The sequence below is a fragment of the Manis javanica genome, chromosome 7 (assembly GCF_040802235.1).
Source record: "Manis javanica isolate MJ-LG chromosome 7, MJ_LKY, whole genome shotgun sequence".
NCBI lineage: Eukaryota > Metazoa > Chordata > Mammalia > Pholidota > Manidae > Manis > Manis javanica.
In genome coordinates, this window is record NC_133162.1 from 35,321,932 (window position 1) to 35,349,676 (window position 27,745).

Below are 27,745 nucleotides of genomic sequence, written 5' to 3' on the forward strand. Positions count from 1 at the left end.
AATACCAAACATTACTAACTGCCTGGAGGGCATAAAGAGATTGGAGAAACCCTCCAGGAACTGGAAAAGGTGGGTATTATAAAGCCCACCCACAGTCCTTTCAATTCCCCAGTGTGGTCAGTAAAAATCCTGGTGTATGACTATGGATTATAGAGAACTGAATAAAGTTATACCCCCTATGCATGTTGCTGTCCCCTCTACTGCAGGCCTGATGGATACCCTCAGTCACAAACTAGGAACATAACAATATGTGGTAGATCTTGCTAATGCCTTCTTTTCCATTGACATTGAGCAGGAAAATCAGGAACAGTTTGCCTTCACATGGGGAGGACAGCAATGGTCTTTTACCATCCTTCCAGGGGGATACCTCCACAGTCCCACCATCTGTCATGGACTTGTAGCCCAGGACTTGGCTACATGGAAGAAACTGCCAACAGTGTGGCTGTACCATTATATTGATGATATCATGCTAATTCTCTTTCAGATCTATAAGGTGCAGCATCTAGACTGCTCCAACATCTATAGGAGAAAGGATGGGTTGGGAAAGGCACCAAGATTGAGGGACCTGGTTTGTCAGCCAAATTCTTGGGGGATGTCTGGTCATGTAGGACTAAGGTTATGCCAGAAGCAGTCATAGATTAAGTCGAGGCCTTTCCTACCCCTTCAACTGTGGCATTGTTACAGGAGTTTTTGGGTCTTCTAGGCTATTGGAGAGTATTTATCCTGTACTTGGCACAAATTCTGAAGCCCTATACCAGTTGGTATAAAAGGGTATCAGGTGGGACTGGGATGAGACATATGCATCTGCTTTTACAGTAAAACAGGCAATGTGATAGGCCCTTGAGTGTGATAGACCCATCAAGGTCCTGTGAGTTGGATGTTCATGTGACTGAAAATGGCTATGGCTGGGGTCTCTGGCAGCAGCTTGAATGAACTCGCCCACCTATTGGAATTCTGGTCACAACTCTGGAAAGGGACAGAGGTATGACACACTTTGATAAAAAACAACTGGCTGCCAAGTATCATGCCTTGCTGGCTGCAGAACGCATCACTGGAATGGCCCCCAAGTAATAACCACCTATCCCATTTTGGGGTGGGTACGAGACTGGACCCAAAAGTCAAGGAGTGGTGTGGCACAAACACCCATACTAGCCAAGTGAGAGCTTACCTACAGCAGCATAGTGCCCTCTCTAGTAGCCCCCTGAGTGAAGAACTCCAATGCTTTTTGGAGCTGGTGACATATACTAGTGAAAAGCAGGAAGAATCTACTTTAGAACCATTAGTAGCAGAGAGTCCTTATTAGGAGGGAAGAGCCCCTATACCTGAAGATGCATGGTACACAGACAGCTCCAGCCATGGGCAGCCCCCAAAATGGAGGGCCACAGCTTTCCATCCTAAGACTGAGATACTATGGATGAAAGATGGTGAGGGGAAGACCAGTCAATGGGCAGAGTTGTGGGCTGTGTGGCTTGTGATCAGCCAGGAGCCCTCCCCTATAGTTGTCTGCACTGACAGCTGGGCTGTCTATTGGGGCTTGACCCTTTGGCTACCGATACCATGCCAACTAGTTGTTTGGTCAATGATCCCTTTGGGGATAAGAATTGTGGCAAGACTTAGGGCCTGTGGTCAGACTAAAACATTTAAAGTATATCATGTGACAGATCATTCGCCACTGGCATCCCCATGAAACGGGAAGCAGATAAATTGGCCCAGATACACTGGCTAGAAGGAAAGGCTGCTTCTGATGGTTCATCAGCTCAATGGTTACATCAGTGTTTGTTGCACGTGGGGCAAAAGACAATGTGGGTTGTAGCCCGTTAGTGGGGCTCGCATTTGACCTTTGAAGAAGTCAGCAGAGCCCAGCAGGAGTGCATCCATATGCTCTAGAAGGGACTTACACTGAGCTCCACAGCAACATGGGATAATAGCTAAGGGGCCAATACCCCTCGTTGTGTGGCAGATAGACTATACTGGGCCTCTGCCCATGTCAGAAGGGTACCAATATGACATGACTTGTGTGGACACAGCTACTGGACTTCTGGTTGCTTTTCCTACATGTTGTACAGACCAACAGGAGACCAAAGGGTCTGGAGTGTCTCTTTCCAGCCTATGGCTGACCACAGGTAATTGACAGTAATCAAGGCGCCCATTTTACTGGACATACACTGCAAGAATGGGTGCAACAGCTGGGAATCAAATGGAAGTTTCGTGTGCCATACAATCCTACCTCAGCAGGCATGATAGAGAGGCACAATGGCTTGTTAAAATCCGGACTAAAGTCAGATACCAACAGTCTGTGGGGATGGTCAGTCTGCTTATGGACAGTGCTCTGGCATTTGAAAGAGAAACCCTGAAAGGGAGCCCTTAGCCTGGCAGATACATTAACACATATGGCTGCCTCCCCTATACAACTGCAAGTACAAACCAAGGAAGAATCACTGAAGACAAAATTCAGCCGCCAGAATAATATCTTGCTGCCAGCACCAACTGCACTAAACCCTGGAGACTCCATTGAGTGGACATGGCCTTGGACCTTTCAACACATGGACCAATGATGGCTGGCTCTCCTGGCAGGGACAAGGCCTGGAAGCTGGCCTCCTGTGTATTCCTGGAGTACAGCGGAGAAGAGTAAAGGTTTGGCATATTGACCTGGATGGGACCTCCTTCCTGCTACAATCCTATCACAGGACCACTCTCTTGCATGCATCCTACCTGATGGACAAGATTTGCCTATGTTGATGTCATTAAAACATGTCTTATTGCCCCTAAGGTCTTTGCTTGGGCACACACCCTAACAAAAAAGAAACAAAAAACTGCTATTCACTGGGGTGCATGGAGCTTCCTATCGGTACCACTACTAAGTGAGAGTCATAAACTCATTTGAGTAAAACTGATTTTGAATATGGCTGAAATAACCTCCTCAGGCTTGAGAATTATAATTTTTGTTACCTGTATCAAAATCTTACTGTATCTTAATTTTGGTTATTATCTCTATGTTGTTGTTATGTTTCTATTGTGGAACCCGGTTACAAAGCTCCAGCATTCTCCCACAGGGACCACTGCAGAAGATGAAAGCATGTAGATTGTGAGGCGAGAATCCTGGAGGGGTAGAGTGTAGATAAAGTGAAGGTTCCTATGGCCAGGATCCTCAGTTGAACCTAAACTACTTGATGATGTAACTGGCCTGCTGCTAGGCTAATGCTTCTACACCAGAGGCAATGAGCTATTACTGACTGAGTCACTATATAAAGAGCTTTGCCTAGTGCTCTGGGTGGAGGCAGAGACGAAGGAGGATTACAGACCTGCAGACTGTTGGATGCAAACATGATTCTAGTGCTCAACCTATTGCTGGGAGAACAAGCCAGGTAATAAACTCTTTCACCCCAAGAATGTTTCATTGTCATTCCTTGGTCTCACTGAATCCATAGTGAACTTGCTCAAGGCTGAAACCCATTGGCAAGATAGGCACTCATTATGCCAAAATAATGGAATTTTTCTAATTGATATGGTTATCATTATGCTGCTCTTCTGTAGCAATTGCTGTGCAAAACTAATATAAGGACAGACCCATGAGAAGTACTGGTATGTATGATATGAGCTGACAAAGAAGATTAAGAATGAATGGCCAAAGAGATAATAAATCTAAGAAAAGGTGATGGGTTAAAAACAAAGGGAGGATAAAGTTTCTAGAAAAAAGTGGTCAACAATATCAAATGATGAAGAGTGGTTAGGTCTAAAATGCTACTAGAATGAGCAACTGTGAAATCGTGGGGACAATGAAGACAACAGATTCAGGGGAATGGTGGTGGCAGAAACTCTATGAAATGGATTGGTGAATGAATGGGAAGTTGGGAAATGAAGCAATGCAGAGATGCAGAGATTGCTCTGCCCAGAAGCTTTATGGAAGGGGAGAAAAGCCAGTGGTTGGAAGGGTACAAGGTCTGACGGAAGATACAATGAGCATGTATCATGGCTGCTAATCCAATGTTCACTTCTATGGTCTCCATAGCATTACTGCTATTCTTTGTACAGAAATGGCCATGAACTGGAGCAGAGATAAGCACTCAGTTGGGAGGCACCCATATAGAGGCTTGGTGACCACACAGTATGTGGCCTGGAATAGAAGGCACTGAAGCTTCCAGGTACGTCAATCAGAGATGATCTTTTCCAGATATTAGGAGTATGGAAACGAGTGACCAGGCAAGAGTGAGAGAACAGCAGAGGCACAGAGAACAGCCAGTCTGTGCTCCTATTTTCTTTCTGGTTCTGATCTATGTGTATCATTCCAATAAATGCTCCTTTTTCCAAAGGAGGCATAAATGGCCTGATTTTCTGTTCCTTATAATCAAAAAAGCTTAAACAACATGAAAAAATATCCTTGGGCTTGTAAATCTCTTGTTTGCAAGATGACTGTGTTCTTAGTACCTTGTACTTGAGATCACATGAAATTAATCATGGACAATTTCATAGGCTGACAGTGCACTACAGATTAATTAAAGCAAATCCTCAAAATAGCAGTTGCCCCATAACAGCTTCTGCAAGAGAACTCTTACATATTTCCTAATAGTTTCATGAGAAAAAAAAGGGCAGCATGTTGTGTGATATAAACTGATTAAAAATTAGAGAATCCAATCAAGATGCTATTGGTATTATTATGACATCAAATTTCAGACTAAATTAAAGGTTAGAGAACAGTACTTTACAAAGTCTTGTAAGAATTGGATCCACCACAATTATTACATCTGGTTTCCTGAGGAGTTTTGGAAATGTTATCTGAGTCCTACAGAAGGAGAACACTAAAGATGAAGTCTTGGAATGTTGCCAGCCTACAAACAGTGGGCTGGATGTGTTGAAGAATAGATAGTAACAGGATTCCCAACCAGCTGTTGTAGATTAAAGGTAAATACAAATAAGGAACACGGGAAAAAATACTTTAAGAATTCATTAAGAAAAAAACTCAAAATAATTAAACCTGACATACTAAATAACAGACTCCATCCAGTGGCTGACCATGAATTTAATAGTAGAAAAATTTTATGTAGTAATTATATAGTAGTCAAAGACTGTACTTTACAACTATTTCATGTGGACGTCAATGGTCTTTTTGTAATCACACAGATATGTAGGATCATAATATAAAATAACTTCAAAAATTTAGACAAATACTTTAAAGTACCTGTTCTGTTCCTGTTAACATTAAATACTGTCAACTTTATTTTAAATTTTATTTTAATACATGAGTTCCTACTTTCAACCTTTACTGAGCAACAGACTACAGTTGAGTTAAATTTCTGATTTCTTTACCATATTTTTCTATCAGATGTCAATAAGAAAGATATTTGTGGTTTTCAATGATAGTTTTGTGCTGAATATCAAGTTCTATTACCCAAATTCTGGTCAATTTTATAATTTTTTCAAAATATACCCAAAATTCTGGTCAAATTTACTTTGCTTATCCTCTATCTCCCATGTGGATAAAGTGAAGGTTCCTGTGGCCAGGATTCTCACCTGGCCCTGATCGGCTAGCTCACTACACACGTGTGGGCAATACATTGTTGCTGACTCTATATAAAGAGCTCCACCCAGTGCTCTGGGCAAAACAGTGGCATGGCTGCAAGGCTGCAGGACAGGAGAGATGAGACTGGAGTGGTGGCAGTGCCGAGGACAGAGACTGAGATGGCTGTGGGGGCAGAGAGGCCCAGAGGCAGAGACGGGCTTGCTGCATGCAGACTTGCTCTGAGGGGATGGGATTCTAGTGACTGACCTGCCACCGTGGGAATAAAGTTGGGTATAAACCGCTTCACCCCAAGAACGTTCCACTGTCATTTCTTTGGTCTCATTGAATCCATAATGAACTTGTCTGGGGCTGAAACCCATCGGCAAAATACCCTAAAGCTGCCTTAGAAGCTAAAAGCATTTTAGTTCACATTGTAAACCAATCTTTGATAAAAGAATAAATGCTAGCTCCATCATGAAACACTTTTTAAAGCCATAGTGTCTCAGTATATTAGAATCTCTGAATTAAAATATTTTAAATTGGATTTCTATGTCTACAAGAGTCATTATTTATAACATTTTAAACTAGCCTTGCAAACAAGCTGGATATGCTTGCATTTTAAACTGTATCAAATGAAAATTAATGTTGCACTCTAGCTACCTCTCTAGATAGGTCAGACTGGCAGAAGTTTTGTTTACTGAAGAGACAACACACTATAAATGCATGGGTAGGTGGCCTCTACATAAACTCCTTTGGTTGATTGGCTCTGGATACAGATTTGTCATGGGATCCAGTCACAAGGATATGTTAAATTATGCTCGGTATCTTCTATTTGAGAAGAGATGTACATTGTGTATTTTAGAAAATGCTCAATACAATACATAATGATTGGGCATTCTAAAATGTCCAGTAACACTAGGTTCGTTAGAAAATTCATTTATGTAAAATACCTGTCATCAACAATGCCAAATAGAAAGCATTAATGGTAATAGTACGAAGGAAATTCACCATACATTAGGGTAGTGGTTCTCGAACTTTGCAGTCTAGGGACTCTTTTACACTCTCAAAAATTATTGCCTGCATGTACTAATTCTTCCTAAGATGACAATAAACCCATTTATGGAAAATAACTACATTTTCCCAAACAAAAAAATTCTGTTTTGTAATAGCTGGTTTAATAGAAGACATCATGATTCTTATATATACTTTTGCTTTCAATTTGCTGCAGTATTGTCACACAGCCTCTAGAAAGCTACACTCTACACCCACAAGAGAATGAGCAGAAACAAGAAAAGTAACATCTTAGTATCATAATAAAAGTGGTTTTGACCTCACGGACTGCTAAGGGGACATGGAGGGCCACACTTTGAGGACTGCTACAATAGGGATAATCAGTAAATTCAGTAAAATAATGAATTTAAGAAGTCTCAGAACAAGAAGATACCTAAATCTGCACTTTATAAAATAGCCACTTGCCACATGCCCTGACTGAGCACTTGAAATGTGCTACTCTAAATGGGGATATCCAGTAAGTGTAATATACGCAATTTTCAAAGACTTAGTATACAAAGAGGCAAAATATCTCATAAAACTTCTATATTTATTAAATGTTGAAATATAAGTTTCTGGATGTGTTGGGTTACATAAAATATATTACAATTAATCTTACCTCTTTATTTTTATTCTTTTAAATGTGGCTATTAGAAAATTTTAAATTACCTATGTAGTTTGCATTATTTTTCTATTGGACAGAGCTGATCTACATAGATGAAAACATACCTTCCTAAATTAAATTAGATCCAACACAACATACAGTATTAGGAAAAAGGCCAGAATATTACTATTCTGGTTAATAATTTCCCTGCATGATTTTAGAAAAAGGGATTTTCTGGAATGATACCAAATTTAAATATGGTATAAAATGTTCTACAAAGAATAAGATGTCTGCATGAATAAAAACTGAGTTTCTTGCTTTGGCAATTTGTGATACATGTACAGAGTAAACGGCAATCTGTATACTTTGGCCACATCTCCCTGAAATTTATTTTCAAATTCAAAGATGAGTATTATGGCAGCAGACTAAGTGCTCCTAATAGAAAGCATGTATCCTTCACTCTCAGTGAGTCCAAGCACCGTCCAGTTCTATGATACACAGAAAAACTATTGTATAAAAGAGCAAATAGAAGATTCAAGATGGCAATGTGAGAGGTGAGACAGAGAACTCCTCCCCAAGCCACATACAATATGAAAATATAGTTGATACAACTAATCGTAAAAGAGCAACAGGAAAGAAGGCTGTACCAGACTGCAAATACCTGGAGAGCAGAGCAGACCTTACGAAACATGGTAACGTACCAAAGCCTTGATCTGGCAGGACTCAAGCCTTTCCCCTACCTCAGCTCACCCATGGGAGGAAGAGAAAAGGAGCAGGGAGAGGGTGGAAGCCTAGGACTGCTGAACACCCAGCCCTGAAGATCTGCTTTGGGAGCACAAAACTACACTGCATGATGCTCTGGAGATTAGTGGGGTTGGAAAGCTAAGACAGGTGGAATACTTGGAGAGACTGAGATTCCAGCCATTTGTGGAGGACAGGGATCCACATGGGGCTGCTCTGGGACAAAGGAAAGGTGGGTGGTCTGAGAGACTTGCTAGCAAAGAGAGGGCTGCTGAAGGGGCAGGATTTGCATGAAGCTTGCTGTGTGGAAGAAGGGATAGGTGGACAAGGTTGTATGGGCATGCTCTGCCCAGCAGCTTAGGAACTTTCAGGAGCTTCAGGGGCTCTATGACCCTGGCTGGATACTCAGCTCTGAGGCCCCCCACCATGATATGTAGCCTGTTGCACATTTTTCCTGGCCTGCGGGCACAGGCTCGAAAATTGGCAAACTCTGCCCTGGCGTCAGGCCAGCCAGAGGGAGGCCCCACCTACAGCAGCTACAGAAGCAAAGCACAGAGGCTTGTACCTGTGTGGTTGGCCCACTGGTCTGACAGTGGAGACAGGCAATGTAGCTGGGAGGCAGGCAACAGCTCTTTCCTCCCCCAAGGCACCAGCACCGCTCCCCTGTGATGCCCAACATCACTCCAGGGGCTGAGCAGCTCCAGAGACTAGAGCTTCTGGGCACTAGAGGGTGCCACATACAAATATGAAATGTCAAAGCCACCTGGTTCAGAACAAAATCTCACAAACACCAGAAAAAGGGCCAAATGAAACTGAACTTCCCAATCTTCCTGAAAGAGAGTTCAAAATAAAAATCATAAACATGCTCATGAAGGTACAGAAAAATATTCAAGAACTTAGGGACGAATTTAGGATGGAGATGCAATCATTAAGAAATTCCATATCTGAAATGAAACATACAATGGAGGGATTTAAAAGCAGATTAGATGTAGTAGAAGAGACAGTAAATGGAATAGAAATTAGAGAAGAGGAATACAAAGAAGCTGAGGCACAGAGAGAAAAAAGGATCTCTAAGAATGAAAGAATATTGAGAGAACTTTGTGAGCAATCCAAAGGAACAATATTCACATTACAGGGGTACCAGAAGAAGAAGAGAGAGAAAAAGGGATAGAAAGTGTTATTGAGGATGTGATTGCTGAAAACTTCCCTAATCTGGGGAAGGAGATAGTCTCTCAGGCCATGGAGGTAAACAGACCTTGCAACACAAGGGACCCAAGGAAGGAAACACGAAGACATATAATAATTAAATTGGCAAAGATCAAGGATAAGGACAGACTCTTCAAAGCAGCCAGAAAGAGAAAAAAGATCACATACAAAGGAAAACCCATCAGGCTATGTCGCAGTCCAGCCACAACAGTCGAACAGAGCTACCAAAGGATGTGAGGAGACTGGAATAAAGGATACAAGAGAGCTGGGGAGGGCTGACGCTCCTTCGCATTGCCAGCAAAACTTTATTGAAGGTCTAGGGTATTTACACAGCAAAAAGCTCACTATTCCAGGAAATGGCATTATCCAATAAGTAATCAAGCACAGTATTGACGTCAGGGGTAACTGGGCAAAGGTAGGCTCAGAAGGGTTCCGTCAGTTGCTCATGAAATGCGTAAACAGGGTATTCTTTGTTCTCCATTCCAGCAAGTGGGGGATGGCACGCCAGAAGCAGGGGTGGTGTTTTCACACACCCTCAAGGTCTCCCTATTTTCAGAGTGAGGAGTCTTGGCTCATCTTCGAGGACAAGATATGTTTTTGTGGGCAGATAACTTCCAAGGACTGCACCGGTTGTTCTCAAGCTGGTGCTTTCCCATGCTGCGTTCAGACATGGGGGAAGGGACATAGATCTGGCTCCCAACAAGACTATCATCAGACTTCTCAACAGAAACCTTACAGGCCAGAAGGGAGTGGAATGATATATTTAATGCAATGAAGCAGAAGGGCCTCGAAACAGGAATACTCTCCCTGGCAAGATTATCATTTAAATTTGAAGGAGGGATTAAACAATTTTCAGACAAGCAAAAGCTGAGAGAATTTACCTCCCACTAATTACCTCTACAGTGCATTATGGAGGGATTGTTAGATGGAAGTATTCCTTAGGCTAAATAACTGTCACCAGGGGAAATAAAACCACAGCAAAGAAAGTAGAACAATTAATTACCAGGCAGATGCAAAATCAAATCAATTACCCCCAAAGTCAGTCAGGGATAGACAAAGAGTACAGAATATAATACCTAATATATAAAGAATGGAGGAGGAAGAAAAAGGAGGGGAAAAAAATGAACCTTTAGGTTGTGTTTGTAATAGTATACAAAGTGAGTGAAATCAGACTGCTAGATAGTAAGGGAATTACTCTTGAACCTTTGTTTACCATAAATCTAAAGCCTGCAATTGCAATAAGTACATACCTATTGATAATCACCGTAAATGTAAATGGTCTGAATCACTAATCAAAAGACACAGAGTCACTGAATGGATAAAAAAACAAGACCTGTCTATATGATGCCTACAGGTGACTCACTTCAAACACAAAGACATACATAGACTGAAAGTAAAGAGATGGAAAAAGATATTTCATGCAACTAATAAGAAGAAAAAAGCAGGTGCGCAGTACTTGTATCAGAGAAAATAGACTTCAAAACAAAGAAAGTAACAAGAGAGAAGGACATTACATAATGATAAAGGGATCAGTCCAACAAGAGGATATAACTATTATAAATATCTATGCACCCAACACAGGATCACCTAAATATGTGAAACAAATACTAACAGAATTTAAAGGGGAAATAGAATGCAATGCATTCGTTTTAGGAGACTTTAAAACACCACTCATTCCAAAGGACAGATCAACCAGACAGAAAATAAGTAAGGAGACAGAGGCACTGAACAACGTATTAGAACAGATGGATCTAACGGATATCTATGGAACACTCCATCCAAAAGCAACGGGATACACATTCTTCTCAAGTGCACTAAGCCACAAAAGAGCCTCAGTAAATTCAAAAAGGTTGAAATTGTATCAACCAGCTTCTCAGATCACTAAGGTATGAAACTAGAAATAAATTACACAAAGAAAATGAAAAAGCCCACAAGCACATGGAGGCTTAACAACATGCTCCTAAATAATCAATGGACCAATGACCAATGAAAACAGAGATCAAGGAATATATGGAGACAAAGGACAACAATAATTCAACACTGCAAAATCTGTGGGACCCAGAGAAGGCTGTGCTAAGACGGAAGTATATTGCAATACAGGCCTACCTCAGGAAAGAACAATCCCAAATGAACAGTCTAAACTCACAATTAATGAAACTAGACAAAGAAGAACAAATGAGGCCCAAAGTCAGTAGAAAGGGGGACAGAATAAAGATTAGAGAAGAAATAAATAAAATTGAGAAGAATAAAACAGTAGAAAAAAATCAATGAAACCAAGAGCTAGTTCTTTGAGAAAATAAACAAAATAGATAAACCCCTAGCCAGACTTATCAAGAAAAAAAGTCTACACACATAAACAGAATCAGAAATGAGAAAGGAAAAATCACTACAGAAACCACAGAAATACAAAGAATTATGAGAGAATATACTATGAAAAATGATATGCTAACAAGCTGTATAACCTACAAGAAATGGACAAATTTCTAGAAAAATACAACTTTTCAAAGCTGACCCAGGAAGAAACAGAAAATCTGAATAGACCAATTACCAGCAAGGAAATTGAATTGGTAATCAAAAAACTATCTAGGAACAAAACACCTGGACCAGACGGTTTCACTGCTGAATTTTATCAAACATTTAGTGAAGATCTAATACCCACCCTCCTTAACGTTTTCCAAAAAGTAGAAGAGGGAATACTTCCAAATTCATTCTATAAGGCCAGCATCACTCTAATACCAAAACCAGGCAAAGACAACACAAAAAAAGAAAACTACAGACCAATATCCCTGATGAACAGAGATGCAAAAATACTCAACAAAATATTAGCAAACTGAATTAAAAAATACATAAAAAATATCATCCATCATGATCAAGTAGGATTTATTCCAGGGATGCAAGGATGGTACAATATTTGAAAATCCATCAACATCATCCACCACATCAACAAAAAAGAAGGATCATCTCCATAGATGCTGGAAAAGCATTTGACAAAATTCAACATCCATTCATGAAAAAAACTCTCAACAAAAAGGGTATAGAGGGCAAGTATCTCAACATAATAAAGGCTATATATGACAAGCCCACAGGCAACATCATACTTAACAGTGAGAAGCTGAAAGCTTTTCCTTTAAGATCAGAAACAAGACAAGGATGCCCACTCTTCTCACTTTCATTCAACATAGTTCTGGAGGTCCTAGCCACGACAAAGGCATCCAGATTGGGAAGGAAGATGTTAAACTGTCACTGTTTGTAGATGACATGATATTGTACATAAAAAAACCCTAAAGAAGGCACTCCAAAACTACTAGATCGAATATCTGAAGTCAGCAAAGTTGCAGGGCACAAAACTAATACACAGAAATCTGTGGCGTTTCTATACACTAATGATGAACTAGTAGAAAGAGAAATCAGGAAAACAATTCCATTCACAATTGCATCAAAAAGAATAAAATACCTAGGAATAAACCTAACCAAGGAAGTGAAAGACCTATACTCTGAAAACTATAAGACACTCATAAGAGAAATTAAAGAGATACCAATAAATGGAAACACATCCCATGCTCATGGATAGGAAGAATTACTATGGTCAAAATGGCCATCCTGCCTAAAGCAATCTTCAGATTCAATGCAATCTCTATCAAAGTACCAACAGCATTCTTCAACGAACTAGAGAAAACAGTTCTAAGATTCATATGGAACCTTAATAGCCAAAAGAAATCCTGAGAAGGAAGAATAAAGCAGGTGGGATTATGCAACCTGACTTCAAGCTCTACTACAAAGCCACAGTAATCAAGACAATTTGGTACTGGCACAAGAACAGACCTACAGACCAATGGAACAGGCTAGAGAGCCCAGATATAAATCCAAGCATATATGGTCAATTAATATATGATAAATGAGCCATGGATATACAATGGAGAAATGAAAGCCTCTTCAACAGCTGGTGTTGGCAAAACTGGACAGCTACATACAAGAGAATGAAACTGGATTATTGTCTAACCCCATACATGAAAGTAAACTTAAACTGGATCAAAGACCTGAATGTAAGTCATGAAACCATAAAACTCTTAGAAGAAAACATAGGCAAAAATCTCTTAAATATAAACATGAGCAACTTTTTCCTGAATGCATCTCCTCAGGGAAAGGAAACAAAATAAAAAATGAACAAATGGGACTACATCATACTAAAAAGCTTCTGCACAGAAAAGGACACCATCAGCAGAACAAAAAGGCATCCTACAGTATGGGAGAATATATTTGTAAATGACATATCCGACAAGGAGTTAACATTCAAAATATATAAAGAACTCACACACCTCAACACCCAAAAAGCAAATAACCTGATTAAAAAATGGGCAGAGGATATGGACAGACACTTCTCCAAAGAATAAATTCAGAACAAGGATTAAAGATGGCGGCATGAGTGGAGAGACAGAGGCTTCCTCCTAAAACTGGATACAATTAGAAAATATAGTTGGCGCAACGAATCCTGAGAGAGAGCAACAGGAAAGAGGATGGCACGAGGCTGCATACAACTGGAGAAAAGAGCAGACCTCACCAAATGGGGTAACATACCAAAGCTGTGGCTCGGGGGGACCTGAGCTTTTACCCCACCCCAGCTCACCGGAGGGAGGAAGAGAAACTGAGCAGGGAGGGAGTGGAAGGCTTGGGACTGCTGAATACCTAGCTCCGGAGATCTGCGCTGGGAGCACAAACCTACATTTCATGGTGCTTTCATCATACTCTTCTGATTACGGGGTTGGAAAGCTGGGATAGGTGGAGTTCCTGGGGAGACTGGGATTCCAGCCGCTTGTGGAAAGCAGGGATCTAAATCCGGCTGCTCTGGGACAAAAGCTTATATCTGTGTGCTCGGCCCACCGGTTCAGACAGTGGAGACAGGCACAGCAGCCGGGAAGCGGGGAACAGCTCTTTCCTCCCACCAGGCACCAATACCGCTCCCCTGCGACCCCTGACATTGCTTCAGGGGCTGAGCAGCTCCAGAATAGAGCTTCTGGACACTATATACAAGAGGGCGCCATATACAAATATGAAATGCCAAATAAACCTGGTCCAGAGTAAAATGATTAATACAACTCCTGAGAAAGATTTAAATGATATTTACCTAGTGACTCTTCCTGAAAGGGAGTTCAAAATAAAAATCATCAACATGCTAATGGAGGTATGGAAAGACATCCAAGAACTCAGAAATAATTCAGGTCGGAGATCCAATTGTTGAAGAGCACGATGGAGGGTATTAAAAGCAGGTTGGATATGGTGGAGACGATAAATGAAATAGAAACTAGAGAAGAGGAATACAAGGAAGCTGAGGCACAGAGAGAAAAAAGGATCTCTAAGAATGAAAGAATATTGAGAGAACTGTGTGACCAATCCAAACGGAACAATATTTGCATTATAGGGGTACCAGAAGAAGAAGAAGAGAGAGAGAAAAAGGGATAGAAAGAGTCTTTGAGGAGTAGTTGCTGAAAACATCTCCAATCTGGGGAAGGAGATAGTCTCTGAGGCCATGGAGATCCACAGATCTCCCAACACAAGGGACCCAAAGAAGACAACACCAAGACATATGGTAATTAAAATGGAAAAGATCAAGGATAAGGACAGACTGTTGAAAGCAGCCAGAGACAGAAATAAGATCACATACAAAGGAAAGCCCATCAGGCTAACATCAGACTTCTCAGCTGAAACCTTACAGGCCAGAAGGGAGTGGTATGATAAATTTAATGCCATGAAGCAGAAGGGCCTCAAACCAAGATTACTTTATCCGGCAAGATTATCATTTAAATTTGAAAGAGGGATTAAATAATTTCGAGATAAGCAAAAGCTGAGAGAATTTACCTCCCACAAACCATCTCTACAGTCTATTTTGGAGGGACTGCTATAGATGGGAGTGTTCCTAAGGTTAAATAGCTGTCACCAGAGGTAATAAAACCACAGTAAAAAAAGTAGAACAGCTAATTACTAAGCAAATGCAAAATTAAATTAACTATCCCCAAAGTCAATCAAGGAATAGACAACAAGTACAGAATATGATACCTAATATATAAAGAATGGAGGAGGAAGAAAAAGGGGGAGAAACAGAAAAGAACCTTTAGATTGTGTTTGCAACAGCATACTAAGTGAGTTAAGTTAGACTCTTAGATAGTAAGGAAATTAACCTTGAACCTTTGGTAACCACGAATCTAAAGCCTGCAATGGCAATAAGTACATACCTATCGATAATCACCCTAAATGTAAATGGACTGAATGCACCAATCAAAAGACATAGAGTCACTGAATGGATAAAAAGACAAGACCCATCTATATACTGCTTACAAGAGACTCACATCAAATCCAAAGACATGCACAGACTAAAAGTCAAGGGATGGAAAAAGATATTTCATGCAAATGACAGGGAGAAAAAAGCAGGTGTTGCAGTACTAGTATCAGACAAAATAGACTTCAAAACAAAGAAAATAACAAGAGATAAAGAAGGACAGTAGATAATAATAAAGGAGTCAACCCAACAAGAGGAATATAACCATTATAAATATATACACACCCAACACAGGAGCACCAGCATATGTGAAACAAATAATAACAGAACTAAAGGAGGAAATAGATTGCAATGCATTCAGTTTAGGAGACTTCAACACACCATTCACTCCAAAGGACAGATCCACCAGACAGAAAATAAGTAAGGACACAGAGGCACTGAGCAACACACTAGAACAGATGGACCTAATAGAGATCTATAGAACTCTACATCCAAAAGCAACAGGATACACATTCTTCTCAAGTGCACATGGAATATTCTCCAGAATAGATCACATACTAGGCCACAAAAAGAGCCTCCGTAAATTCAAAAAGATTGAAATTCTGCTAACCAACTTTTCAGACCACAAAGGAATAAAACTAGAACTAAATTGTACAAAGAAAGCAAAAAAATCCACAAACACATGGAGGCATAACAACATGCTCCTTAATAATCAATGGATCAATGACCAAATTAAAATAGAGATCAAGCAATATATGGAAACAAATGACAACAACAACACAAAGCCCCAACTTCTGTGGGATGCAGTGAAAGCAGTCTTAAGAGGAAAGTATATAGCAATCCAGGCATATTTAAAGAAGGAAGAACAAACCCAAATGAATAGTCTAACGTCACAATTATTGAAATTGGAAAAAGAAGAACAAATGAGGCCTAAAGTCAGCAGAAGGAGGGACATAATAAAGATCAGAGAAGAAATAAATAAAATTGAGAAGAATAAAACAATAGAAAAAAATCAATGAAACCAAGAGCTGGTTCTTTGAGAAAATAAACAAAATAGATAAGCCTCAAGCCAGGCTTATTAAGAGGAAAAGAGAATCAACATACATCAACAGAATCAGAAACGAGAAAGAAAACATCATGATGGACCCCACAGACGGACCCCACAGACGGACCCCTAACAAAGAATTATTAGAGACTACTATGAAAACATATGCTAACAGGCTGGAAAACCTAGAAGAAATGGACAACTTCCTAGAAAAATACAACCTTCCAAGACTGACCAAGGAAGAAACACAAAATCTAAACAAACCAATTACAAGCAAAGAAATTGAAGCAGTAATCAAAAAACTACCCAAGAACAAAACCCCCAGTCCAGATGGATTTACCTTGGAATTTTATCAGACATACAGAGAAGATATAATACCCATTATCCTTAAAGTTTTCCAAAAAATACAAGAGGAGGGAATACTATGAAGCCAACATCATCCTAATACCAAAACCAGGCAAAGACCCCACCAAAAAAGAAAATTACAGACCAATATCCCTGATGAATGTAGATGCAAAAATACTCAATAAAATATTAGCAAACTGAATTCAAAAATACATCAAAAGGATCATACACCATGACCAAGTGAGATTCATCCCAGGGATGCAAGGATGGCACAACATACGAAAATCCATCAACATCATCCACCATATAAATAAAAAGAAGGACAAAAACCACATGATCATTTCCATAGATGCTGAAAAAGCATTCAACAAAATTCAACATTCATTCATGACAAAAACTCTCAACAAAATGGGTATAGAGGGCAAGTACTTCAACATAATAAAGGCCATATATGATAAACTGGCAGCCAACATCATACAGAACAGCGAGAAGCTGAAAGCTTTTCCTCTGAGATTGGGAACAAGACAGGGATGCCCACTCTCCCCACTGTTATTCAACATAATACTGGAGGTCCTAGCCATGGCAATTAGACAAAACAGAAATACAAGGAATCCAGATTGGTAAAGAAGAAGTTAAACTGTCACTATTTGCAGATGACATGATATTGTACATAAAAAACCCTAAAGATTCCACTCCAAAACTACCAGAACTAATATTGGAATTCAGCAAAGATGCAGGATATAAAATTAATACACAGAAATCTGTGGCTTTCCTATACACTAACAATGAAATAACAGAAAGAGAAATCAGGAAAACAATTCCATTCACAATGGCGTCATAAAGAATAAAATACTTAGGAATAAACCTAACCAAGGAAGTGAAAGACCTATACCCTGAAAACTATAAGACACTCTTAAGAGAAATTAAAGAAGCCACTAAGAAATGGAAACTCATACCATGCTCTTGGCTAAGAAGAATTAATATCATCAAAATGGCCATGCTGCCCAAAGCAATATACAGATTTGATGCAATCCCTATCAAATTACCAACAGCATTCTTCACCAAACTGGAACAAATAGTTCTAAAATTCCTGTAGAAACACCAAAGACCCTGAATAGCCAAAGCAATCCTGAGAAGGAAGAATAAAGTCGGGGGGGATCTCACTACCCAACTTCAAGCTCTACTACAAGCCACAGTAATCAAGACAGTTTGGTACTAGCACAAGAACAGAGCCACAGACCAGTGGAACAGAATAGAGACTCCAGACATTAACCCAAACATATATGGTCAATTAATATATGATCAAAGGAGCCATGGACATACAATGGGGAAATGACAGTTTCTTCAACAGATGGTGCTGGCAAAACTGGACAGCTACATGTAAGAGAATGAAACTGGATCACTGTCTAACCCCATACACAAAAGTAAATTTGAGATGGGTCAAAGATCTGAAGGTAAGACATGAAACCATAAAACTCTTAGAAAAAAACATAGGCAAAAATCTCTTGGACATAAACATGAGTGACTTCTTCATGAACATATCTCCCCGGGCAAGGGAAACAAAAGCAAAAATGAACAAGTGGGGCTATATCAAGCTGAAAAGCTTCTGTGCAGCAAAGGACACCATCAGTAGAACAAAAAGGAACCCTACAGTATGGGAGAATATATTCATAAATGACAGATTCGATAAAGGGTTGACATCCAAAATATATGAAGAGCTTATACACCTCAACAAACAAAAAGCAAATAATCCAATTAAAAAATGGACAGAGGAGCTGAACAGACAGTTATCCAAAGAAGAAATTCAGATGGCCAACAAAGACACATGAAAAGATGTTCCACATTGCTATTCATCAGAGAAATGCAAATTAAAACCACAATGAGATAACACCTCACCATCCTGTAAGGATCGCCACCATCCAAAAGACAAACAACAACAAATGTTGGCGAGTTTGTGGAGAATGGGGAGCCCTCCTACACTGCTGGTGGGAATGTAAATTAGTTCAACCATTGTGGAAAGCAGTATGGAGGTTCCTCAAAAAGCTCAAAATAGAAATACCATTTGACCCAGGAATTCCACTTCTAGGAGTTTAACCTAAAAATGCAGTAGCCCAGTTTGAGAAAGACAGATGCACCCCTATGTTTATTGGAGCACTATTTACAATAGCCAAGAAATGGAAGCAACCTAAGTGTCCATCAGTAGATGAATGGATAAAGAAGATGTGGTACATATACACAATGGAATATTATTCAGCCTTAAGAAGAAAACAAATCCTACCATTTGCAACAACATGGATGGAGCTAGAGGGTATTATGCTCAATGAAATAATCCAGGTGGAGAAAGACAAGTACCAAATGATTTCAATCATATGTGGTGTACAAGAACAAAGAAAAACTGAAGGAAGAAAACAGCAGCAGAATCACAGAACCCAAGAATGGACTAACAGTTACCAAAGGAAAAGGGACTGGGGAGGATGGGTGGGAAGGGAGGTACAAGGGCGGGGAAAAAGAAAGGGGGCCTTACCATTAGCATGTATAATTCGGGGGGGGATAGGGCAGGATGTGCAACACAGAGAAGTCAAGTAGTGATTCTACAGCATCTTAAGCTGACCGATGGACTGTGACTGTAATGGGGTTTGTTGGGGGGACTTGGTGAAGGGGGGAGTCTAGTAAACATAATGTTCTTCATGGAATTGTAGATTAATGATAACAAAATTAATTTAAAAAAAAAGAAACTCAGAGGACCAACAGGCACATGAAAAGATGCTCCACATCGCTAATTATCAGGGAAATGCAAATTAAAAATGCAATGAGATATTACCTCACACCATTTAGGATGGCCAGCATCGAAAAGACTAGGAACAACAAATGCTGGCAAGGATGCGGAGAAAGGGGAACCCTCCTACACTGCTGGTGAGGATGTAAATTAGTTCAACCATTGTGGAAAGCAGTAAGGAGGTTCCTCAAAAAACTAAAAATAGAAATACCATTTGATCCAGGAATTCCACTTTTAGGAATTTACCCTAAGAATGCAGCAGCCCAGTTTCAAAAAGACATATGTACCCTTATGTTTCATTGCAGCACTATTTACAATAGCCAAGAAATGGAAGCAACCTAAGTGTCCATCAGTAGATGAATGGATAAAGAAGATGTGGTACATATACACAATGGAATATCATTCAGCCATAAGAAGAAAACAAATCGTACCATTTGCAACAACATGGATGGAGCTAGAGGGTATTATGCTCAGTGAAATAAACCAGGTGGAGAAAGACAAGTATCAAATGATTTCTGTCATCTGTGGAGCATTAGAACAAAGGAAAAACTGAAGGAACAAAACAGCAGCAGACTCACAAAACCCAGGAATGGACTAACAGTTACCAAAGGGAAAGGGACTGGGTAGGGTGGGTGGGAAGGGAGGGAGAAGGGGAATAAGCATTATGATTAGCACACATAACATAGGTGAGGGGCATGGGGAAGGTAGTATAGCACAGAGAAGACAAGTAGTGACTCTACAGCATCTTACTACGCTGATTGACAGTGACTGTAATTGTATATGTGGTGGGGACTTGAGAATGGGAATCTAGTAACCACAATGTTGCTCATGTGATTGTATATTAATGATACCAAAATGAAATAAAAAGAGCAAATAGTTTCCTGAGATACTGAGGAAAAGGTGGTTGTGTCAAAAGACTGGTGAACAAATGTACATTTATATGTTTTAAGTTAAAATAAAAGGGATTTAAGGTACTCTGTTTTACCAGCTTTTTAAATAAAGTGACCTAAACTAATACAGGGAAAAAAACTAAACTAATACAGAGGAAAAGGGAGGGAAATCAAAGCTTCTCAGAGCTCCCCCAGCTCCACTTACTTCTTCACTCATCTTCTGTTGATCTTTCTCTACTCTCTCCTCCTCAACTCTAAGTAAAAACAAGCAAGTTAATTTCCAAACATTAAGCCAAAATAAGCTGCTACCCTGGCAGCACTAGCTGTACCCCTTGCTGAAGCTTTTTTTTCCCTCTTCAAAAAGAAATTAATATGAACACAAGTATACACCACAGAGTGTATGACATCCCTTAATTTATTTGGGGGGTTGGGGGAGAATAGAGATGAGTTGGTTAAGTGGAGTGTCTACAAGGCACTGTGAAGAAAAGTACCCAGGATATAGGACAGGACTAGAAAGGGCTGGCTGGCTTGCAAAGGATTTTCCAGCTACAGATGTTGGTTTGCAAGTTAAGAGCAACGTCATCTACCATTTACTGAGTGCTTACTTACTCTGTCAAGGCTCTTTTCCAAATGCTTTATGTACATTAAGTCTTATCTACCTTATGCAATCGGTTCTATTACAATTTTCCTGATTTTATAGAAAGGGAGCTAGAAATAGCAAAGCAGTATCATTGGAAGGACACTTTGAGAGGTTCCCTGGTTCACAATGTATAATGACCACTTTTCTCCAGTTGTTAAATATAGTCAAATTACGTGTGTTCCAACATCCAAAATTAATCACAAACAGGAGAATAACTACATTGTGGCTTTGCAGTGAAAAAAGTTGACAGACTTTACAACCCACTCAAAATTAGAGACACCCTGGATATGTATTTATATAGCTATATCCTTCCTTTTTTATGTTAAGACTCTCAAATTAGTTTTCTTTTATGAGATTGCTTTATTTTTAATGATATATTCATTCCATAATTAAAACTGACACTATCATTTATCCTAGAACACATGTCTCTCTCTCCCATAATAATTCCATCTCTGGTAACAAAATTTTGAACAAATTTGTCACTGGACCACATCCTCTTTTCTAAAACAAGAAATAACTGCTATAGGTGCAGGTTCTTGGAACCACATGGCTCATGACCACAGATAATACAATATATAGAATAAAGGAAAGAGCACAGGTTTTTGAGTCAGAAATATCTCAATCTTAAATCAAGCTCTGCCCCTTACTAGCCTTTCTACCCTTTGGTGGGGTGCACATAACCTCTCTGACTCTGATTCTTTTTCTCTGAAATGGGAACAATATCTTCTTCATAGTCATAGTGGTTGTGATTGTTTTTGGTTGCATTAACTCACTAAATATGAGATACATGGAAAATGCTTAGTACACAGTGGGTACTCAAATAGTAGCTATTATTTATATTATTTATATGTATTATACTTACTGTATTTTTGTAATATTTCTGGTTTATTAAATTGCTTAAAACACCTTTGCCATGATAGCCTTCATTCTTTCCCATCTCACCTCACATTTAGAACATAATGGACAAAGAGCACAAGATTTTCCATATATAAGATTATGCCAAACACCCATATGGGCAAGGTTTATGCAAGTCCACATACACATGTGTTTATTTGGAATTCTGTTGGCTAGATTGCCTTTTTATGTAAATATTTTTCTCTGAGATAACTTATCTGGAAACTTAAGAGTCTTTTTCTTTCTTAATCTTCCTTCTCTTTCATTCCTGTTACCTCATGAGTTCCACATCTTGCAGATTCTGCCACCTCTTACACATTATCACATGGCCACCACCCTGGTAGATGTACCCATCACCTCAGGTGTGAACTACAAAGCTTCTTCCTTCCCACTTTTCCTCCTCCCTCCTCCCATATAACCATGTCTAATCACTACCACTGTTTTCATTATGTTATTCCTCTATTTAAAAAACTCCAATGGCTTTCCATTAACCATAGAAAAATGCCCAAACTTCTCTGCCCAGGGATCTGGCTTCAGCTCCCATTAATCTTACCTCCCACAAGTTCCCAACATGCCTCCATTGGGCTTACCTTATTACTCCCTAATTCTCCCCTTTGGCCTTGTTCATGCTGTTTTCCCCAGTGGATTACATTTCCCACTTTCTTGGCCCATCCAAATTCTATCATTCAATGGCCAGCAGCTTAAATAACTACCTTTACTTCAAGGCCTTTTTTCACAGTTCTGCACACATTGATTTTGTTTCCCTGATCTCCTATAGTGCAAATTGTTTCTATGGCTCATTGTGGCTTTTACACATTGCTTTGCTTTGTTATGTTTTCATATGTTAGCCCTGCCTACCCTGAGGCATAATTTTTTTAAACCCTATTTTGTGTTTTCTGTAGTATTTAGCACAATGCTAAACATAATAGATGTTCAATAATCGGTAGTTACATTTTGGCCTAGAGGTCTATAGAGCCCATTTAGGCATACCTGACACAATGAATACAAACTTCTCAGTCTTGTTACTGACCTCTTATCAAATACTCTCCACACACTTTATGCTTTCCCCCAAACTCTTCCCCTCACTTTCCACTTACTTGACAAGTCTCCTGGCCTTCACTGTGGGCAAATTTCCCCTTAAAAAATCCTAAACTGAGTTCCTCCATTTCCCTTCTGCTCCTGACCTAAGTAAACTCTAGCTCTTTCTTGAACCCACTTCATTCCCTGTTACCCCAACCCATGGAGAACCTCCTCCCTCTTTTTGTTCACCTAATTTAAGTGGTAAAGTAGGCAAACTCATCCTCACTTGCCATTATTATTTCTGCTCTCTCTTTTACCATTTTCTCCAGGCCTGCATTTGAGCCTGGACAATAATGGCTTTAAAATTTCCCCAGGGATTCTACTGTGCATCAGAGGTTGAAAATCTGTGTTCTCGAACAGTTGGAAAAGGAGGAGATCTGATACTTTGTACTTGAACATGCTCCCCAAGGTAACTCTGCGGTCAGATTTGAGACCCGTGTGTTGGGCACTCTGGCTACAATGGACTTCCTCCACACTTCCATGGTCTCAGGATCAGTCGCTTTAGGGCTGCTCTTTCCAGTATCCTCAATCCCATCCTTGCCCCTTTTTTAAATTGGCAGGATATAAACTCTTCAAGTTTAATTAGAGTATTCATAACCTGGCTCTCTATTATTTTAGGGAGCTGTCACTCTAAATTATTTCCTAACTCTTATAAAAACATGATACAATGATTTCTGAAAAAAGCCAGTACAATAGGGCTACCTTAATTGAGTCAGAAACTCAATCCACATAGACTTGCAAATCTGAGGAAAAAGGAAGACTGGCTTAAAATGCCTCAAAGAACAAAGTTATTGATGACAATTAGGTTCTAAGTAAACCTCCAGAAGCTCTGTTTAATCCCCATGTGAAGATTGGAAAACCACAACAGGCCACAGCTATCTTTCTCTGACCCCCCACCAAGGCCTTCTCCACCCTCTGGGGAACTCAGATATCCTGCCAACTCTCATGGTTTTCCTGCCCTCTGGAGCACCAAAAACTTATTTTCTTAACTTAGGCTTTTCAATGTCATAGCTCAAAGCTCCAGCTCTGGAAAGCTCTCTTGGACAAATCACACACACATATCATTAATAAGCTCCTCATCTCCTCCTTGCTTGTCTAACTGCTGCAAAACCTGAGAGAAAGTCCTTTTCCCTTCTGTCATGACTCAAAACGTTGGTGCTAATGACACACCTCTGTCAATTCAAAGAAGAGCCATAAATTCAGAGCGTCATTAAAAAAAAAACTGTCATTTTAAAAAAACCAATGTTACCAGCCCAAAAAATCTTGTTAAGGTACCAGAAATTACCTTTAGAATCTGATTTTTCTATTCATCCTCATCGTCTCCTAATTTATTCTATGTCTTTTTCAAGGTTTAATTCAAGGCTTTAAAAAACTTCTTAAACTGTATTATTTGACTAGCAGTACAAGTCCATAATCCTTAATTCAAATGTCCAAAATCCAACGAACTCTTAAAACTGATTTTTATAACTCATTTGGTGACAAAACATGTACCTGACCGGAACCCTTGGACAATCCAACCTGATCTGAACTGATATGAAGCTACTTACAGTCTGACTTTTCCTCATTTAACATAAACACACATGCACTTCACTGCAGAGCTTTTAACACACTTGATTATGGGGAACTGGCCAGAATCCCACTGTGGCTATCATATATATGTACCAAATTACCTTTCTCAAATCTGAAAATCTCTGAATTCCAAAGTCCCAAGGGCTTCAGAAAACTGCATATGCCTGTGTCCACACTATATCAATTTCTCCAAGTTTTTATTCCAAACCTTCAATTTTTCAGTTACATTGAGATATGTTTTGGGGAGAGTGCTCACTTGAGGACCTAAACTCATTCACATAACTGCCTCCATAAGCATACACATTAAATAGCTGATTTAGAAATACACTGTAGAAACACTGTCCATTTGCGAGTTAAGAACTCAACAGATAAGCTCTGAAAGCCTGGGGTACCAATGGCAGGAACTGAGTCTGCAAAAAGTTGGATGACAAATTCCTTCAAAGCATTTCCCAAAGTAATTTCTGACAGCAACTCCAATTTATCAAGCAGTTGTAGCTATATTTATGAATGTGTGTCATTTTATTACTGTCCACTCTTTGCTGCACTGATTTTATTCTTGCACTTATTTTTATGCAAAAGGGCATGTTCTAACAATTTCTAGTTATCACAGTCCTTAAACATTTTTGAAAAACCTACTGAATCAAGGCATTATCCCTAACACTTTAAAGAAGAGTGAGCTATTTTAGTAAGTTCTTAGTCATTTAAGAGGGAGGTTTTAAGACATGAATTGCAAGTAGGAATAAGGAAAATGTATCATGTTCTCCAAACTTTTACTATTTTGTCAAGCACAGATGTATGACAAGTCATGGTCTTTAGATGTACTAAAGCAAACTCTTAAAAAGTACTGAAATATTATGTCAAATAAAAATCTCAAAAATCAGAGGTTAATTTTTGATGTGTGTTCCAGAGTAACCAGAGACATAGCCACGAGTAAAAATAGGGAAGGGGGGGGGCAGTCTTATTACATCATCTGGCAATATGTAGTTTGCAGCCTGAGAGCACTCTCCAAATAATCTTCAAAGAAACCTAGCTGGGAAATCATCCGTGTCAAGCTTAGATAACCTGAGTTTAAATAAAAGGTTAAAAAAGCCTCCCCACCTTTACGTCACATGTCTGTACCATATGAAAAAGAAAATCATCACCTAAGCATCTGCCTCCCACTATCCTGACAGCAAGGGAAAGGTCACAATTAAGTGGGAACTCGCCGCAGAGCCCGCTCACTCGGAAGGGGAAAGGAATGAAAGGCGGAGGGGGGGAAATCTACGCGCCCCAAAGGCAGGCAGGCACCTTGGTGGAAATCCCACTCCCGCCTGCATGACATTTTACTCTCAACCAAAGGATGATAATGTCGATTCCAAGATGATAGTCATTGTCTTAGAGAAAGTGACCCCCCCCCGGCCCCCAACCCAAAAATAACCTAAAACTGCCAGCGGATCCGGCCGGTCCAACATTTCCCGAGGGTGGAAGGTGCAGCTCGAGAAGTGTTCGCGACTGTCCACGAGGCACAACTCTCTCCCGTCGGCCTCACAAAGGGCGGCCCGCGCGCATCTCCCGCGCGGCCCCGGGGGTCCCCGGGCGCCCCTTGCCTCCCTCCCGGCGCCCGCCGTCGGGGCGCCCCGCGGCCCTCGCCCAGCACCTACCGCAGCCGCGCCGGCGCCCGCCGGCACGATGGGCGGCAGCTTCTCCCGCTCCGGCTCCTTCCCTTTCCTCTCGTCGGGCGCGGCCACCTCCGCCGCCAGCGGCGCGGAGGGCGAGGGCACCCGAGCCGCCTCACTCATGACGGGCCAGGCGGCGGGCGCGCGAGGCGGCGGCGGCGGCGGCGGCCGGGCTCTGCTGGGGCTGGCGCTGCTTCCGCCGCGGCCGCGAGAGGGCTCTGGGCCGCCGCTCCCACCGCCGCCGCCGCTGCGACCGGCCCGCGCCCGCGCCCGAGCCGCGGCTCCGCGCGCCCGCCCGAGGCCCCGCCCCGTCCCGTCCCCGCGTGCCGGCCCGCAGGCCGCCGCGTCCTCCCGCGGCTCCCGCCCGCTCCGCGCTGCGGCCGCCCCCGCCCCGCCCCGGGCTCCCGGTTCGCGCTGCCGGAGCGCCGGCAGCTGCCCCCCTCGCCCACCGCGCGGGCCGCCGCCGCCGCCGGGCTGCCATGTGTGGGGGCCGTACTGGAGAGTCCGGACGCGGGGGCGCACGGCGAAGCCTGCTGAGGGTCGGGCGGGGACGGGGAGCGCCCGAGGGGCGCCCGGGAGCGCGGCAGCCTCCCTCGCACGGGCCGCTCTGGCTCGGGACGCCCAGACCCGCGGGACCCGGGCTGGCGGCCTTTATCTTCGCAGGGCCCACAAAGCCGCCTGCCTTGGCACCGCGGCTGGTCCCAGCCATCCCTGCCCTCCCGCCTGCCCCAGCACATCTCCATGGAGCCTGAGCATCCTCAGGAGGCAGCTTTTCTTTTCTTGGTCCACCGACCCTTTCCAGATGCTCTGAGAGCCCCCACCTACAAAACATAATAAAATAAAAATAAGAAAAGAAGCAGCCCGGGGGTGGGGGGACAGTGAGTCGTCTTGGGCTCCTCCTTCCCCACCACAGGGCTGGACGGCCAGGCCACACTTTACATGCCTGTTTCTCTTGTCCCCTCTGTGCCAAATCCGCCTCTCCCTTCGCTTCTCCACGCGCCTACATCTCGCTTTCTGCCTGCATCCCTTTGTTGCCTCCTATCCTTTTTTCGTTCCTTTCCTTTTATGAGTTACAGATAGACAGACCCAAAACTCTGCTGCATAATCCTTAATGTCAGATCACTAATATGGGTAAGAACTTTAAAACTGAAGAGAAAGCTTTCAATCATGATACTAAAACAATCCCCCACCCCCACCACCGAGCCACATAGACAATTTCCTTTCTCATCGCCCCCTCGTTTTCCTTTTCTCAGTCTACTGGAGCGGCGGAGACACCTGCTGAGGAGGGAGAGTAAGAATGCTCTGTATCACCTATTAAAAATAGGGAACGTCTCGACATAGAAGTTAGATTTTAGGTTATGGCATTGTTATTTTACTCGAGGTAGTGTGAATTTTCAGATGGAGGATACCCAAATTCGAATATAAGAATCCAAAACATCTCTGACACAAACCAAAAGATGGTTGGGTTATCTATTGTTTTAC

General features: G+C 41.3%; 1 protein-coding gene across 1 annotated transcript in view; it reads right to left on the reverse strand.

Moving 5' to 3' along the window:
* The window catches only part of HECTD2 (HECT domain E3 ubiquitin protein ligase 2), a 111,268-nt gene extending 84,744 nt beyond the window's left edge, over positions 1-26,524 (reverse strand). Inside the window, exon 1 of the mRNA XM_037003077.2 lies at positions 26,249-26,524. Within this exon, the coding sequence (XP_036858972.2) occupies positions 26,249-26,386 (138 nt within the window). The 5' untranslated portion in view covers positions 26,387-26,524. The remainder of the gene's footprint in view (positions 1-26,248) is intronic.
* Positions 26,525-27,745: the final 1,221 nt, after the last annotated feature.